An 18,554-nucleotide genomic window follows, 5' to 3' on the forward strand; every position below is an offset into this window, starting at 1 on the left:
TTCTATCCATGACGCCGGCTTGTGGTCCAGCGGTGGCGGAGTGGAGGTTATGAGGATGGGTGCCTTGGTGGGTTGATCCATTTTTGGGGGTTTTAGCTACTTTTTGGTATTGTAATTAATTGGGAGAGGTTTGGGGTAGATATTGGTCATCTAAGTTTTTGTGGTCAGATTATTACCCGACTGCTAGGTTTTGATAATTGTATCTAATACCGGAGATTTGAAATTAATTGTGTATCCGGTTGAGTTGATGGAGGTTGTGAAATCACCTGAGCTTTGGTGAATACACAAGTAACGCACTTGAGTATCTATGGAGGGTGTTTCTACAGAGTTTCTTGGTAGGTGTGGAGTAGTTGTGTAGGGTGTATCATTGGTAACGGGGCTCTCCAAGTGGGTATGAACCCTTGTAACAAGAGGGGTTGTTGGGATTGGTTGGGTCTTTCTTTGGTTAGTTGACAGGCCCCTAGTTTTAGCCATTGGGCCTATTGTTTGTTTTTTACTGGGGGCCGTTGAATCGAGACTCCTTACTTGGGTAGGGCATGTTGTGGAGTTGATGCTTTGGTCCTCTCCTACTGGGCCCGCCTTCTGCTTTGCACACGGATTGGGTTATTGTTGTATGAGCTGACTTTTAGAGGGGGGTTATCTTTTTTGGAAGTATGAGTTATGTTAGTAGAACAATGTGTATTTAAATGCTTGGAATTACTTTTTGAATTATATTTAGAATTTTTAGTTTCAAGGAACTTACCAAAGTTTACATCAAACATCTTTACCTATATACTTTTGCTGGAGTGGTATTTGCATTATTTGTCTGTGCCAATCGTGTTTGGCTTTGTACTATAGGATGGCCATGTTTCCTCTTCCTTGGGAAAATTATCGTTTTCCATTCACCGCCCCCTTCAATATTATTTTGTTATGGTGATCATTCAGTTCGATCTTGGGAGGGAGTTGGTGGTTTTGGCCTACGCATACATGACTTTTAGGTATGCCCTATCCTTTCACACCCTGTACATAATACACTTTCTCCCTCATATACCACAACTTGTTTATGATCCCCAATTGCGATGGATGTTTCCACTGGCATTTCAAGAGGTACTTGAATGCAAATTCATGCATATCAACCCCTTAAAGTGGCAGATGTGCACGTATCTATTTTGAGTAGCTTCCCTAGTTTCCTCCCAACCTTTTCTAGTATCTCTTTGTCGTAGAACTCTGTAGGCAATTGTGGTAAACATACCCATATAGCGGTAAAGGACAGAGTTGCCTCTTGCGCGACAAATTTCGGTTCTCATTTCCTAACTGAAAGGAAGTTCCCAGATAAGAACCATGGCTTTTGGTGCAATGCTTTAATCAAATTCTCCTCTTTACAAAACTTGACTATAAAGAAATCTCATCTTAGGTTAATCAAGATTAAATGTTTGGAAGGGTTCCATGAAATCAATTAGTTTGGAGCGTATGAGGTGATGTGAAATTTTCCGACCAAAGATCTTGATGATAACGGAGAAGCGCAGGGTTGGTATAAACAATTCTTGTCATCTCAGGATAGGGTGATTGGGCCCATATTTTCTTTGCCCTTTTCGACTCCCTTGGTTATGCAAGGTTCATTTTCATAGTACCGAGCTTGAGTTGTCTCTTTCTTATTTAGTAGCATTTCCTTGTAGGAGTGTGCTGGGTTGGTGTCTTCATCCATCGGGTTATTGTCTGGTGGTTCAAGTGGGATGTTCGGTGGTTTGGTTGTAATATCCATGTTGGGTCTAGTGAGAGGTGAGAGTTTCTCTTTCTAAGTTTTTTTTTATTATGCGTAATGTCGAAGAGATAATTATGAATAAACTTATAAATTGATTAGATTATTTTATACTTTGTAACTTATAATATGTTTGATAAACACCATAATCGTTTGTACATTAATTTGGTATAATGATGGGATAACTAATCTCACTATTATATTTTAGTGTAAACAACGATATCCCAGGGGGTGTGATGAGACTTGGGATAACTAGTCTCACTATTTTAGTGTAAAATTTATTTCGAAATTAGCTAACACCTATAACCAAATATGAAATAAATATAATCTTAAAGTGTATCCCAGAATTATTATCTTTATTTTGATAATCAAACAACCCTTAAGGTTTATAAATAATATTAAACACCTTTGAAAATATTTGATGCAAAGCATAGAACTTCAAAAGATTTTAAATTTTTAAAGTTGTTTATTAGTCAAGTTTATTTCTCAATTATCAACACACTTCCTCAGTCAGTTTTATTTGCAATTCACATTTGGTCAATTATATATAAGAGGTTGTAGGTAGGGGTGTTCGTCGGTCGGTATGGTACGGTATTTAGACATTTCGATTCGGTATTTTTGGTATTTGGTTTCTTAAAATGCTATACCAATACCGTACCTAATTAAATTCAGTATGGTTCGGTTTTTCTTCTTTCGGTTTCGGTTTATTCGATTTGAATACTAATTAATACGTAGAGTCATAGACTATAATATTCTTAATTAAAGTACTCAAAAGTACAAAGCTAAAAACGTTTATTGACAAATATTTTATCCAAAACCAGTAAATATCAACCCAGAGAGAGAAAACTGTACATAAAGGAATAAATTTGATCATTAGAAATGTCTTGTTACTTGCTTAGAGTTAATTGATGAACTTAGAGAATAAAGGAAAGCAAAATTTTAGATTTTTTATATTTAATATTATAATTAATAATATGTGTATTGTGCAATATAATATATATTTCGGTATGAGATTCGTATTTCAGTATTTTATTTTAAAATACCTAATACCATATCTAATACCAATTTTTTAAAAAAATTAAACGAAATACCAAAATTTTCGATTTCGGCATGGTAATTCGGTATTTACCAAATTATGCACTTCTAGTTGTAGGTCCATTTTACTACTAGTAGTTAATAATTCCGCAGCGTTATTATGCCATAAATGAGCCCGGATCAACACGACCCGAAAGCGAAACGGAATTTTGCTTTAAAATTCATTCAGTATAAAGAACCCAATCTTGGAACTCAGTCTCCCGCCAAAGCTTGTTACTCGAAATCGTCATTTGATTTGAATTTTGAACAACACATCTCTTCCATTCCCAGTTTTCCGATGTCAGTTTCTTCAGCCAAGGTTTTATTCCTGAATTCAGCCAAGGTTTATTTTCAATCTTAGGGTTATCATTTCTTCGTTTTTTCTGATTTTTACCTTTTTGGTTTCAGATGGAGGCCCTTTATACCAAGCTCTACAGCACGTACACTAAGCTCAAGGTATTTTGCGGATTTTTGTCGTCTTCAGTTTTTCAAATTTTATTTTTACTTTTGTTTTTGAACTGTGCTGTCTTTTCCTGTTTACTAAGAGTAAGATTTTTCATTTATTTTTTGGTAGAAAGAAAAAGACAGGGAGTTGGAGAACCTGAATATGGAACAAGAGCTGAAATTTGCGAATTACGTGGCCGGTATGTTGATACTTGAATGCTTACCTTGATATGTATCCAATAATTCAAGAAATTATGGATAAAATCTATTACTTGGAGAACTCATAGCTGCCCCATCTTTAATTACATTGAGGCTGAAACTTGGTTGAAGGCTTGACATGCAGCTTTGTTTCTTCCAGCTGCCGAACAACTGATTGAATTCGTGAGAAGTGAAAATGACAGACTACGCGAACAAGTCAATGACTTGAGGAGTGAAATGGCATCTCTGAGGTGTTACCTCTTGGGAAGGGCTTGCTCAATTGAATAAGAATATTGAAAAGAATATAAATGTGTACTTAACCTGTATGCAGGGTTGCCAAAGATGAAGAGACGATTCAATACCAAAAGCTTTTGATGGAAAACAGCCTGAAGAGTAAGGATAAATTTGGGAATTTTTAATTGGCTATGTAAGTTCGATTCATGGTAGAATTCTTATTATGTCCATAGTCCAAAGCTAGTTCTTGAGGTGAGAATTACCAAGAACATATAAAGTGAAGAATGGCTATAGCTGATTCCCTCATCCAATGTGGGGTACTCTAGCAAAGTCATCATGCATTAGTCAAAGCTTCACTTATTTCTGTGTAAAGGCAGCTATATATTGCGTTTGTGTAGAGATTTTAGCATTTCTTATGCTGGTTTTGCTGCCTGTTTGAACTTTTGGAGATAATATTTGTATTCAGCTGCTCTGTTGAATAAATGTCCAATTTTGAAATCCATATAATTATATAGTTATTGCTAACGCTGCAGTTAAAGAACTTAGTGATGAAATTCAGAGACTTCAACAACTTGTCCGAGAGAGATCTGGTTTCCATGCTAGCACTGATAAAGGAGAAAGCAGAAAAATTATTACTGTTGGAGATTCTCTTCTAGATGAATTGGATGGCTCAACTATAGCAAACAAGAAACGTCGCCGGCAGTCTTTGCCTAGCATACAAGACGCTGTTACACTGTCTCCCAGGGAAGAACTTCCAACTGGAACTGCACAACCTAGTACGAGTTCATATAGGTACACTGAGGTCAGTACTACTCTCCAATTTCTATCACATATGCTAGTTTATGCAGTAGAGCTGAGTTGGGATTTTACTGTTCTGACCATCTGACAATATTTTTCAGCCTGCTTGCTGTAGAAGAAATGCTGACATTTCAGGTTTGTCCCAACTGTTAATTGTTGTTTTAGTCTGTAGTATCTCCTCTTATGTAACTACTATTTGGATGTGATATTTTAGGTGATGGTGCAGCTGACATCTCTCCAGCCAAGTGCATCTTCCAAGACATTTTTCAGTGGCTACTCAGTATGAAATTTTCTACTGTGACGGAAAATGAAGAATTATGCATATCAGCGCTTCATGAGTCAAGTGGTAATTTCTGGACGAACTCTGAAGTCCTGGATCTTGCTTCTTTTTTTTCTGTCCCCTTTCCTCCTTTTCAATTCCATTTTCTACTGCCTAATTTGTAGATATGTTATAATCCTTGCTGAAATCTTTGGAATTTGCAGAGGCATTATTCAAGTTTCAATAGTTTTCGAAAATTTGCCTTATTTGATTTTATTTGGCCTAAACTTGTAGTTTCTTTTCTAAATTATAAATTTTACCTAATAAATAACTAGTTGGCAGTATATCCATTTTATTTTATTTTTCTTTTCCTGCTTTGCTGTGTTTTTTCTTCTTTCAATTAAATTGAAAACTAAATTTTAAAGTTTGTATAAATTAAAAATTTGGGAATAAGTCCTTAAGATATGCTGTTAATATTAATTTGTCTTGTGAAGGGGAGTCAAGAGATAATGTGAACAACAGCCTCAATTAATAGAAGCTAGTCAACAAAACAACATACCCAGTATATTCCCATAAGTGAAGTCTGGAAATAGAAGCTAGTTAGCGAAACATGAAATGGTGCTCCCGAATAATCAGAAACCTAGATGGTTTATAAGAAATTATTTGATTTTTACATCTTTAGTTTCATTTCTATCTGCGATAACTGAAAAGGTTTTTCTTGGCGTTTGGTTGACCTTTTTTTTGTTGTTGCAAAAACTCTGTTTCAAAAATTTGAACCAAATGGCACCTAAATTTTATTTTTGTGATTTTACTGACTGCTGCTATATAATGACCTAGCAGGGATTGTTTGAGTGGTGAACTTCTATACGTTTAATGGTGTAAAATTTGAGCTAAATGATTGTCACTTAGTCTCACTTTAGATTTGCTACCATAGTGCACTCAATTGTAATTACATCTTCAAGTTAATTATCTTTGGTCAAATACAATTCGACCATCAGATTATTTTACTTTAAATAATAAATATGGCTTTGACTATCAATCAGAATTTCCACTCAAGAGAACTTCGGCCAGTTTGGCCACTCAATGAACTTAGCTGATCTAAAGCGGGCTAGGCTGAATGTTTTTAATCTTTAGAAATCACTAAATTAGAAAGGTAGCCACTTAGTCCCCTTATAAGCTAGCTATTTAATGTTGAACTTCATTAGATGAATCAGAATTTTGAATTATCCAATTTTCCCTTTGTTCTTCTTTAATAATGATGTGGTGTGATATTCTCACACATGCATGGTGCTAATAGGGATTAAGATAGAATAATAGGGTTTCTGGGTGTGAATTACCTGCAAGTCTATTTGATCATCTAGCCAGACTACTATGTTTCAGGAGCATCTTGAGGTTTTCATGTAATGTGCGTTATGGTCTTTGCCTCTTTTTAGTTCACGCATACTAACAAGGAAGAGCTGCCCTATTTTTGTATTGTGGATTACAAGACAGTATAATTGTCTCATTACTCTATGCGTTGAAGAAGTGTGATCCGTTGTTTTTGAGCTCTGTGGTGTTTTCCTCTTTCTTCTTCTTCTTTTTTTAAGTGAACTTAATCACTCCAAATTTCAGATATATTCTTCATTGATAACAGCTATGCGCTTCTGGAACTTACATTCTGAAAGTCATCCTTTTGGTTTGTGCAGGACTTTCTTTTAGTTTGACGTTGATAAAGAATGCATCTGAAGAACCAGAATTGGTGTACCGCATGCTGTCACTGGGGACCTGTGAGAGAGTGGCCCCTGAGTGGATGAGGGATACGATCGTGTTCGGCGCAAATATGTGTGCAGTTTTCTTCGAGAGGGTGACTCGTGTCATTAAGCACAGATACTGACCCCATTTCTCATATGTTTCTAACTTGGAACCTCATGTTGTATAATTTTTCTACATGATTCCAGTAGAACTATAGGTTTTAAACCAAATTCATGTTTTTATAAGTAGTTCCAGATGGAGACCGCCCTTTTATTTCAATTGGTTGATTAGTAAAGCCCATTGTGCAGGAGAATTTGTATCCTGAGGCCAAGTGGTTTCTACAACAGGATGTCCTCCCTCTGTGTCATCATCAACTTGAATATTATCCCTCTGCAGCCATTTCACTCGCACACTACCACAAAAAGCTTTTCTAAATTCTTGAAATCAACTTGTACATTGGTCCTGGTACTAACTAGCATGTGTAAACAATCAAAAGTTCTCACCTTTACCCGCCTTCTCTGTTTCTTCAATCTTATTTGAATGGTGTTTAATTGTGGAGCAAGGTGATACATCTGTTTTCAACCATAGCTTGTAAAGCTTGCCTGCCACCTAATACAAGCTATAAAGGAAATCAAGATTACCTAATTAACATCATGATCACAATTCACAAGCTTTATGAGCAAAAAGAAGGTTCCCTATATCCCTGGTGATCTTCACAGGTTCATTAATGTTGAGAGATGATAATGATTAGTAAGACCCACTTCTGAATTACAAAACTGATTGTCTCCTAACATCCCTCCTTCATATCAGAGCTCTGTGTCACTGCTCATAGAATGCAGAGCTCTAAGGTATCCATGAATCAGAAGCTTCAACTTACGGATTGCAGTAGTAGGCTTTGTGTATCGTTTTCTTCTGAAGAACTGAAAGTTGAAATTCTGATAGATATCCAGCCAGCCATTTCAAGCACAACACATGCGGCATGATGCCAGAAAATTTAGACAAGATGATTAGAGAAAGAGAAGAGACTAAAAATGAAAATACCAAATGATAGCCATGGAGAAGTCTTCCTCCGATCCAGGAGAGGATTTTGTGGAGTCCATTGAGCAGAGGATAGTGGCAAATAGGATACATTTGAATTATTACGTTTCTATGGATTCTGAGGAATATCGTGGTTTTATACTCGGGCGTTCCATGAAAATTTGCACCAATTTATTCTTTACATGTAAATACCTTTCAGATAGTAGGAACTTCGGCTTTCTTCATCATCGCCCCCGATCCCTCTCTTATGAGTTTCATATGCTTTTTTGGCCTTTATTTTCAAAAACAAAAGTAGCACCCAAAGAACGATGCTGAGTCGCTGACTAACAACTTCAAGTTTCTTTCGGGAGTTTTAGTAATTTAAAGTTAGATATAATATGTGGGCATTTTAATAGTTAATTTAAGGTAAAAATTGCACGGGGCGCCTTATTTTGGGCGCCCCCTTTTAACCTGTAGCCGCCTTGTCTTTCTGTTTGCACCCGTACCCATTTTTTTTGTTAAAAACCTTTTAAAAAGACTATTTTGCCCCTCTTCATTAAAAGACTACTTTCTCTCCAAGTATACGCTAGTCCTTTACTGTCTCTGTCTCTCTCTCCCGTTATTCGCATTTTTTGATTTGTTCTTTTCTGAAATCAAAGGGTTTTCGTCGTTGTTTTGATTTTTCAACTGCTATTCGTCGTTGTTCCCACATTACGATTTAATCACAGGTACATTGCATTAATTTTCTGGGTTTTATTTTACGATTTTCTGTGTTTTTTTCTGGTTTTGGTTTTGATAGTCATGTATTTATGATTAAATAGTTTCTTTGTGTTTAGTTTGATAAGTGCATTAGTTTTACTTTTACGATTGTGTTTTTAGGTTTTTTGAACGAGTTTTTATGTTATTGATGAAAATTCTATAAATTCTTCAGTGATTAGACGTCCAAATTTTAAAAAAAATTGAGAGTTAAATAGATGATACTATTAAAGTGATAATACCTTAGATAGGAGTTGAAGTTTTTTTTTTCATGTTTTGGCATTATTTTTGGATTTGAATTTGTGTTTTGTTTTTTGTAAAAACTACAGCATGGGGCTGAATGTTTTGTGTTTTGTAACTGGTGAGCTGAAGTTTTTGTGTTTTGTTACTGGTGAACTTCAGCTCTAGAGCTGAAGGTTTTATTTTTGTAACTGTCGAACTTCAGCTCTAGAGCTGAAGTTTTTGTTTTTGTAACTGGCGAACTTCAACTTTAGAGCTGAAGTTTTGTTTTGTGACTGTCGAACTTCAGCCTTCTTAGAGATTGAAGTTTCAACTGATCTTTTTGATAATGTCCTGATGTTATTTTTTGTATGTTTTACTTTTTTGAACAGATGGCACCTAAAGCACCTAAAGATCCTAATGCAGCTAAAGTACGCAAAGCAGCTAATGCACCTAAAGCACTTAGACTACCTGTAATACCCCTAGGTCCTTATGTCTCTACTCCTCCACCTACAAGACCAGGTCAAAGATATTTTGAGTTTCGAGATTGGTTTAACTCTAAGGGTTACTGGAAGGGGACCACGATTTGAAGAAATTAATTGCAACTTTCTTGACTCCTACACAACGGGATAAGCTTCATAATGGTACATTTCGATACATTATGGCTATGGAGAATTTCAAATGCAGCATGAAGTTGGTTCATTGTCTGTGTCTTTCTCGAATATTCATGAATGATCGAGACTCGATTAGTTTCAAGATTTTTGGCCATGATGTTTCCTTCACCCTTGAAGACTTTCACATTATGTGTGGTTTGCGGATCACAACACATAATGTTGAAAAACTAATTAATCGAGAGAACAATATTCTAAAGCGCTATTTTGGTAAGTCCAAGGGTGTGACTTTGAAGGATATTCGAGATTTTATGACTCGGAATGAAATTCCAAAGAATGTTGTGAATCACATACACGTATGCGAGAGCGATGATGATGATGTGAAGCTTATAAAAATCTTGTTGTAGAGTCTATTTTATTTGGGAAAAAGACCGAGTCATCTGTGATGGAGGAGTATGCATCTATTGTTGAAGATGATAAGGTTTGTGCTAAATATCCTTGGGGTAATGTGGATTATGAGAAGCTCATTTACTCACTAAAACATGCATTGGACAAGCAGAACAAATTTCATGCGACTGAGTATAAACTTGATGGATTTCCTTATCCGTTATGTGCTTGGTTATATGAGCGCTTCCCAGATATTCGGGAGAAGTATATAAGAGAGGATGAGTACCTTGATACCCCTCAGGTTCCCAGGATGTTACGTTATGTATGTGTGGGAGAGCCTAAATTTTCCGAACTTTTTGAGATGTTCAGTAGTCATGAAGTAAGTTACTTTTTTTTGTCTTTGTGTTAATATGTTGACGTATTAGTTTTCTTCTTCTCATAATATACTTTTTTGTATTAAACAGAAATATCGCAGCTTTAGGTTATTGGATATAATTCCTACAGAAGAGGAATTGAATTCAATGCCTTTAATTGGCCAGTCACCATGCAACCGGATTCGTTCAAAGGTACTTAACGCGGGTCCTTCAACTGGTGAATCACCACGTACTCTGAGTCGATCAAAAGAATCGAATCGAACTCCTGTTATTGGTGAATCACCACGTAGTCGGAGTCGATCAAAAGAAGCGAATCGAACTCCTTTTATTGGCGAATCATCTCGTACCCAAAGTCGTTCTTACCGTTCTACAAGTGACTTTGATGACAATGAATTACTCGACACAATATGTTCTATAAGTTTTGATCTGAAGTTTTTTGGTTTGTGTTTTGTAAAAGTACAACATGTTTTTGAGCTGAAGTTTTGTTATATATCTGAATTTTTGTTGTGTGTCTATTCTAGAGATTAACGATGGAGGTTCAAAGGCATGCAGAAAAAGAAAGAAGCATAATCGTGAAAGAAGTTTTTGATAAGTTTAAAAAGGAGGAGCGATCTGCTTTTGTGGATGCGGTTTTTGTAAAAGTGAAGGTAAGCTAATTTATAGAGAAGCCTTTTTATTTCTGCTGATGTTATTCAGATTAATCATTGTTAGTAATTTTTTTCTAGGAATATTTCGATGAGAAGTTTGAATAGTTGTTTAAGATTGTCAACAAATCAAATGGAATGGATGATGGCAATTTTGATTTGAGTAACCATCGAGAATATGATAGGGGGAACGACTGTTACGAACATCCATCAGATATTAATGTTGTTGATGATGCATTAGATAAAGTCGCATATGTAAATACTATACGTGAGGAAACGAATTTTGTAGGCGATCAACATGTTCAAGAACAATTTGAAGAGGAACGTCCTAGTGCTGATAGATTGAGCAGAGATAGAAATGATGAAGCACAGTTATCAACTGAGAATATTGGAAGCAAGCAAGGTGCAGATAATCAAGTTGTTGAGACTGAAGAACATAATGCTCATGATGCATTGTGTAAAGTCGTAGATGATAATGCTACACATAAGGAAGCGGCTATTGAAGTCGATGAACATGTTCAACAACAAGGTGTAGAGGAACAATCCAGTATTTGTAGACAGAGTAAAGATGGAGATGATAAAGAGTTAACAACTGAGAAAGGTTTAGATGATCAAGTTGTTGGCACTGAAAAACATGCACCGAGTTGTCCTTTGGAAAGTGATATTGGAAAAAGGCAATTTGTTTGGCAATGGAGATCAAGCATATGTTTGTACTTTAGAACTAAAAGCGAGTGATGTGTCTAGCACTATTGGGAAAGACGATCGGTATGCAGGATTACTAGCTATTTGCAAAGAACTTCTAGGTGGTGATACACAGGAAATTGTTACTACATGTACAAAGTGTGAAGTTTATAATATTTCAATGATACCTTAGATTGGAGCTGAAGTTTTATTTCATGTGTTTGTGTTTTTTGTAAAAACTACAGCATGTTTTTTTGCTGAATGTTTTGTTTTGTAACTGGTGAACTTCAGCTCTAGAGCTAAAGTTTTTGTTTTTGTAACTGTCGAGCTGAGGTTTTTTTTTGTAACTGTCAAAGTTTTTGTTTGTGACTGTCTAACTTCAGCCTTCTTAGAGTTGAAGTTTTAACTGTTTTTTTTTATAATATCCTGTAGTGAAATTTTCACTACAGGTATAAATTTTTTCTATGATATATATATAGAAAAACTAGTTGATCTATTCACCCTCTTTATGAATATGCAATAGAAGTTGAAACTAGTTGTGCTTCAATTGACACAACTCAAAAACTCTCTGATGATGCTGAATTGAATGAAGGTAGAGTTGAGAAAAACCTTCCAGAGAATACTCCAATGCTCCTCGACGTTGGTTCACAAATGAATGAGGCTGTAAATGTTGATATTGACAAAGGCATTGACAAAGACATGCAACCTGGGGAAACCACAGCGGAAGACAAACGTCAAGGTATTCTATAGATCATGAATTTATTATATTTGATTGAAGTATATTTTTTACAGTTTAAATTTTACATACTTTATTTTCTCTTTTTATATTTTTGAATGATTTTTCAGAAATACTCGAGGCAGCTCAAAAAGACTTTGGTGAGCTTATGCAGCTATATGAAAAAGGAGAAATACATATATTCACACTTGTTACCTCACAGACAGGTGTGAAGTATGTTGGTATTATTTTATAAAATTTAGTCAGTTTTATTTAGTTTTTTTTTTGCACGAATATACAGGATCTGTTGGAATGCAAACACCATCTGTGTCGCAACACTTAGACCAGGTAGTTATTTTCTGCAATTCAATTACAAGTTGTTGTTTTTTTGCCTAATGTGTGTTTTCAATCAACTTTATTTATGTTTATATTTTCCTTGCTTTTGCAGATCTCATCTGATGCATCGGAACTTCTTCCAAAACCTAAGAGAAGGAAGATTTTTAGTTCTCCTATGTGTGACACCAGTGATATCCTCAACTTCAATTTATGTTCATTTTCACTTGGTAGTACACAAGGGACTAATTCAGAAGGTAATTCTGTTGTTGTTGTTGTTCGTGAAGAGACACAAGAATGTCGTGAACAACAGGGAGTTGGTCAAGCATCTGCCACGATGGCTGTAGTTTTCCCCCTGTTGCTGAACAACAGCAGTTAGTTGTGACGGAAAAGCAGGAAGAGCAAGCAAAAGGAAAACCAGAAAAAAAAGAGAAAAGAATTCGTATGGAGAGTATTTGGTTGAGATCTCCTTATGTAGTTTATAAAAAAAAAAAGCAAAGGGGGCAAGATTGGAAAGTAGGAAAGAATACAAGAAGGTGTCCCTTCTATTATGTTAATCAAGACAGTGGATTGATCGAAAGATTTACAGAGTGGTTGGAGATGGATGCCAGTGAATATGATTCCAATCGATTCAGATTAGCTGGATTTGGTATTGCAAAATCATTCTTTACCGAGCTTATGGATCCTGACTCTGATCTTGCGGATGAAGTAAGTTATTAAGTTTGTTTTTTGAATTGATTTTCAACTGTATTTCCCAAAACTTCAGCTTATTTTCTATAGCAAAGTTTTTACACTGTAATTTGGAAAACTTCAGCTTTATTCATAGTAAAGTGCTGAAGTTTTTTAGCTTATTTGCTAAAACTTCAGCCTAACACTTCAAACTGAATATGCTTAAGTTTTTGTCATGCTGTTTGTAGTTTTGTAATGCATTTTTTCTAAACTTCATAGTGGTATTTTCACATGTTATCATTTGTTGTTGTTCATTTGCAGCATATTGATGTGTGCATATATTACTTGCGCAAAAAATATTGCTATCACCTTCCACGTTATCCAAAATCAAGATGTACAGTAACAGATTTACTTTTCGATCAGTATATGACTAAGCTGGATGGTATTCATTCTTCAGAAGAAAAGATGAAGATAATTAACAAAAGGAAGCAAAAGAGAATGCAGGATCAAAAAAAGAGCAAATCAAAGAGAAAGAGGATATCCAAACAACATGCTGAAGAAGAAGAAGAAGAAACGGTTATTCATCCACTTACGGACTTTAGTTGGTTTGAGGAAGAATCAACGAATGAAAAAGTGGCCAACTACGTAAAAGGCCTCGACCTTTCCTATGGTATCTCATGGGCATCTGCTAGAAAAGTATTCTTTCCATTTCGACTTAAACGGGCCAGACATCTACGCACTACTTTTTTGAAATTTTGGACTTTAAAGATAAAATTATATATGTGTATGATTCCATGGACAGTGTAACATACGATCGTGCGCTTGAACATGTCAGAATTTATGCCCGGTTGATCCCACACTATCTCAAATGCTTGGATTTTGGGGCACACAATAAATTTCATGGGGAAAGTTCTGTGGAAAAATTTCAAATTATGTGGATGAAGACACCGCAACAGACTAACAAGTACGTGTTTCACATATGTTTTACCATGCATCTTATGTTTATTATTTTTTGCCCTTGTGTTAACGATTCTTCAATTTCTTTTTCATGTGTTTTTTGTAATGTTGATTGTGGTATATTTGCTCTTAAGTTTATTGATATGCGGTTGAAGAAAGAAGATGTCTTCAATTTTGATCAAAGTCAGTCATTGACATTCAGGAGAGAATTGGTTGCCAATCTTTGGGCTCATGGAAAGTGGAAAAAAGATAGCGGCTATGAAGCTCCAGAAGAACAAGAAGGACATGATTATGGAGATTTTGAAGAGACTCTGTGTGAATTTTTTGATTAGAGGATTGGTTGAACATAATTTGGATTTTGTGAATATACATTAATTATTTTTTTAGTTCACTTTTGTGCCATACAAATATGTTTGTGTCTTTTATCATGAATTTTAAGTACATTTTTGTTTCAAAAAACGTAAGCATGAAGTAAATGACTTCTGCTTTTAAGCTGAAGTTTTGGTTAAAAGTCATAACAAAACTATTGAATCCAACACAAAAACTTCAGCTTATCAGGTGCTGAAGTCTTTAGAAATATACTAAAAAACTTAAGGACATTGAGCCGAAGTATTTTGAAAAGCTTTACGACAAAAATTATTGAATCCAATACAAAAACTTCAGCTTATCGCGTGTTGAAGTCTTTAGAAATATACTAAAAAACTTCAGCACATTGGGCCGAAGCTTTTTGAAAAAGTTTTACGACAAAAATTATTGAATCCAACACAAAAGTTTCAGCTTATCGGGTGCTGAAGTCTTTAGAAATATACTAAAAAGCATCAACACATTGGGCCGAATCTTTTTGAAAAAGCTTTACGACAAAAACTATTGAATCCAACACAAAAGCTTCAGCTTATCGGGTGCTGAAGTCTTTAAAAATATACTGAAAAAAATCAGCACATGTGTGTGTGTGTTTAAGGATATGTATTTCGCATACTGTAAGCTGATGTTTTTTGTCACAGAAGCCATTGCGTACTTTTTTAAAATGCAACCAAACCTGTAAGTCTGCGCAACAAAAATGAGTGATTTGTACTTTAGCAGTATATAAAATAGTCCAAGAGCTTATTTTTTTATTCCTATAAAAAAATCACATTTCAATTATGTCATACAATAAAGAAAGTCTAAATTCAGACCAAGGATTATTGAAGGTTGGAGTATTTTTTAGTGTGTTTCTTGGAATATGAATGAGGTGCTGGAGAAGACAAGCAAGTTGTTCAATTATACCCAGCTTGTTTACATCGACTGCATTTGGTAAACTTGAATGGTACTGATTCAGTCGCAGGTATATGCCTCTTCTTTTGTCTTCTTCCTTGTAAAATCTCTACATCATGAGGTTTTGTGATCTCAGATTGTACATTTTGTGGTATATCCCATGATTTTTGATCTCACACGATATTCACATGTCCTTCATATGTTTTCAACCATGTTTTCCTTGAATACCAATTTGAGCAGTAATCAGATTTCTGCAAATATCTCTTATTTATAGCAGCAATTGCATGTAGACAGGGCAATTCATCAATATGGAATTCCAGGCAGTCACAAGTTCTCTTCTTTAAGTTCGCAATAAATTCGATTCCTTCACTATTTATTCTAAACAACACTGAGTCAAGGTTGAACACCTAACAAGGAATAAAAAATTAAGACAAACTATATTAGTGTATTTTTGCTTCAAAAAGAAAAAGTATGATTTTTTTTAAATGTAAGCAGTAAATCACTGCAACAGATATAAAAAACTGAAGTTAATAAATATACTCACAAACATTTTTCAAGCTAAGTCCATCTTCCTAGTCATTTCTTCTTCTGCCCATATTGATACTCTATGAAAAGTTTCATTTGCCTTTTTTCTCCGTTCGTAAAACCACTCTCCCAACTTTTCTTGGATGAAATCTAACATTCTTAAAATAGGCATTTCTCTCCCTTTTAGTAAAACGGAATTCATTGGTTCTACCATATTTGTTGTTAGCATATCATAACGTCGTCGTGGGAACCACGATCGAGCCCATCTCTCGGGAGGCTCTTCCATTATGTAATTGTATATTTTCTTGTCAATACTTTTGAGTTGGGACATTAACTGATTAAAATCTTCACGTTTGTATGACCTTGCAGCACTTTGAAAAAGATCTATTACCGTGGCTTTTGCATGTCTTTGCCTTAAATTTTTCTCAAAGTGATAGAGGCAGATACCATGGTGAGCTTCAAGAAAACTTTTCTAATCCCATTTGCGATCGATTGGTTTCTATCTGACAAGAAAACTAGTTCACGACGGACTTGAATTGCTTTTCTCATTTCCCTGAAGAACCAAATATATGCCTCATTGTTTTCTGAATCTGCTACACCAAAACATAGAGGAAAGATTTGATTGTTTGCATCCTTTGATACAGCAACAAATAGAACACCACGATATAATGACTTTAAAAACATTGCATCTACTGCAATAACGGGTCTACAGTAGGACCAACCAGCTATTGATGCCGCATGAGCAAAGAACATGTAAGTAAATCTGTACAGTGAAACACAAAAAAAAACAAATCATATGATGTGAAGTTTTTCAAATAGGAACATTTGAAACTTCAGGCTGATGGTTATTATTGTTTTGCTTACCTATTCTGCGCATCTCTTTTTATGCTTGTGTACGTTCCTGGGTTTTTGCCCACCATCATGTGTAGGTATGAAGGAAGAATCTGGTAGTTCTCTTCAGGTGTTCCCCTTATGCAAGCAACAGCTTTTTGAATAGCACGTCATGCCTTGTGATAACCAATGTCAATTCCAATTTTTTTTTATTTCATTTTCTACAAAGGCTGGTGTAACCTCTATCTTTATGTCTCGAACATGGTCTATAATTTTTTCACTTATAAAATTAGATGTAGCATGCTTCTGATCTGATTTTCTTGCATCAACCGAGCATTCATTGATGTTATGATATTTTATCACCCTGAATAGTGTGGAATTTTTTATTCTGGTAGCACGTACATTCCAACCACATTTGTCCATGATGCATTTCAACTCGTATCTCTTTGAACATGATCTAACAGCAGTGAATTCAACTTTCTGGTTTATCTCCAAGCTGCAAAAAAATTTAGTCATGTTTTGTTTGTTCTCAAAAATTGATCCAACTCTTACTTCCTCAGGCAACGCATCGTGCCTAAGTATTTTACATGGTTGAGATTCTTTCAGCTTTCTCCTCACTCTTTTTCTTGATTTCTGAGAAGCACAAGAACTTTCAGCAATTTCTTCAATTCTATCTGATGTTATTGGTATAAGCTCCATGTTTACTTCATCTTCGTTGTTGCTTATCATTGCATGAGGTAACAAAAAGCTTTATTGGATTGTGTGTTGGTTGTCAATTTGCATTATTAGTTGTCCTTCTTCTTCTTGGTCATCGACAAACTGGTATAAATTTATTGGAGGAGGGGGTAATTGTTGCAGCATTATATATTCTGAAGCAACTGTAATGTTAGAAGGTTGTTGCTCGTTGTCTACTTCCATTATTGGTTGTCCTACTTCATGTTGATAATCAGCAAAAGGTTCTGAATCTATCGCATATGCAAGCGATTGTTTGAATGCTGCAGATTCTGAAGGATATATTATTTCGATGATGAAATGGCAATTTTCGTAGGGTGAATAAGTTGTAAGCAAATGTATACATGTACTGAGTTCTTCATCTGAAGTTACAAGTATTCCTTTGCTTGTATTTAGTTTGATATCAAACCATACTTTTAGTGCATATCTTGTTGAATCAATATTTGCAACTTCACTAATTTTCTTCAGGAAAGTATTGAATGATATGTGCTTATTAAGTAGAATAAGTTTTGTATCATGATCCAAGTATTTGAAATCAGGAGTCTAACTCCCATTGAAAGTTATAACAACGCAAATTGAACTCATCCTACAGATTCATGTTAGTGGCAAGTATTAGGAAAGTGAATAGAAGAATTTTTAGGTTGTTTGTGCTGAAGTTTTTACAAATGAACTAAATCACTTAGGCATCTTCTGCTGAAATTTTTTGGAAAAAGATGTATGACATAATTAATGAATGCTGCACAGAAAACTTCAGCTTATTAAGTGCAGAAGTTTTTAGAAATAAGCTTAATAACTTTAGCATATCAGGTGAAGTTTTTTTGAAAAAGTTGTATGACAGGGATTCATAAATGCAGGGAAAACAACTTCAGCTCATTAGGTGCTGAAGATTTTAGAAATGAACTAAAGAACTTCAGCACATTGGGCTGAAGTTTTAGCAAATGAATTCAACAAACTTGAGCATGTTTCAGTATTAATTGCATAAAATAGTAATTATATTGCGTTGGGGGTATGTGTTAGTGTAATAATTACATTCCTATCACATTCATGCACGCTTTTCATTAGACAACGTTTAAAATTCCTCTTTGCCTTTTCATATACCATGCAGAAGTTTTTTCCCCTATATAAGCACGTTATTCCTTGTGAGTTTATTCACTCAAACACATATATTTTAGCAGACATAATAAAATACAAAAAGGAAAAAATGGATGTTGTCATCAGGCAAATAATGGAAGAACTCAAGCAAGACATTATAGAGGCTTTTGAGCTGAAACTGGATGAGCTCATACACAAGTACGACAGGGAGCTGGAAGAAATTAACAACAACCTTGATACGCTTGTGATGTATGCAAGATTTGATAATCTTGCTGATGAAGATG

The 18,554-nt window shown here is 35.1% G+C and overlaps 1 protein-coding gene across 1 annotated transcript; it reads left to right on the forward strand.

Annotated features, from left to right (window-relative positions):
- The first annotated feature begins 2,963 nt into the window (after nt 1-2,963).
- On the forward strand, nt 2,964-6,945 carry LOC104217846 (uncharacterized). The gene is made up of 9 exons (XM_009768178.2): nt 2,964-3,131; nt 3,221-3,268; nt 3,387-3,456; nt 3,615-3,705; nt 3,786-3,847; nt 4,222-4,490; nt 4,588-4,621; nt 4,701-4,832; nt 6,431-6,945. Exons 1-9 carry the CDS (start codon nt 3,111-3,113, stop codon nt 6,616-6,618), a joined length of 915 nt encoding a protein of 304 aa, XP_009766480.2. The 5' UTR covers nt 2,964-3,110; the 3' UTR covers nt 6,619-6,945.
- Nucleotides 6,946-18,554: the final 11,609 nt, after the last annotated feature.

Source organism: Nicotiana sylvestris, chromosome 2 (genome assembly GCF_000393655.2).
Source record: "Nicotiana sylvestris chromosome 2, ASM39365v2, whole genome shotgun sequence".
Lineage (NCBI taxonomy): Eukaryota > Viridiplantae > Streptophyta > Magnoliopsida > Solanales > Solanaceae > Nicotiana > Nicotiana sylvestris.

Excerpts from the sequence above, each read along its gene's own strand:
- LOC104217846 (XM_009768178.2), top strand. The coding sequence starts at position 3,111 with ATGTCAGTTTCTTCAGCCAAG. Across the intron at positions 3,132-3,220 it reads TGTCAGTTTCTTCAGCCAAG|ATGGAGGCCCTTTATACCAA; the intron begins GTTTTATTCCTG and ends TTTTGGTTTCAG. Across the intron at positions 3,269-3,386 it reads GCACGTACACTAAGCTCAAG|AAAGAAAAAGACAGGGAGTT; the intron begins GTATTTTGCGGA and ends ATTTTTTGGTAG.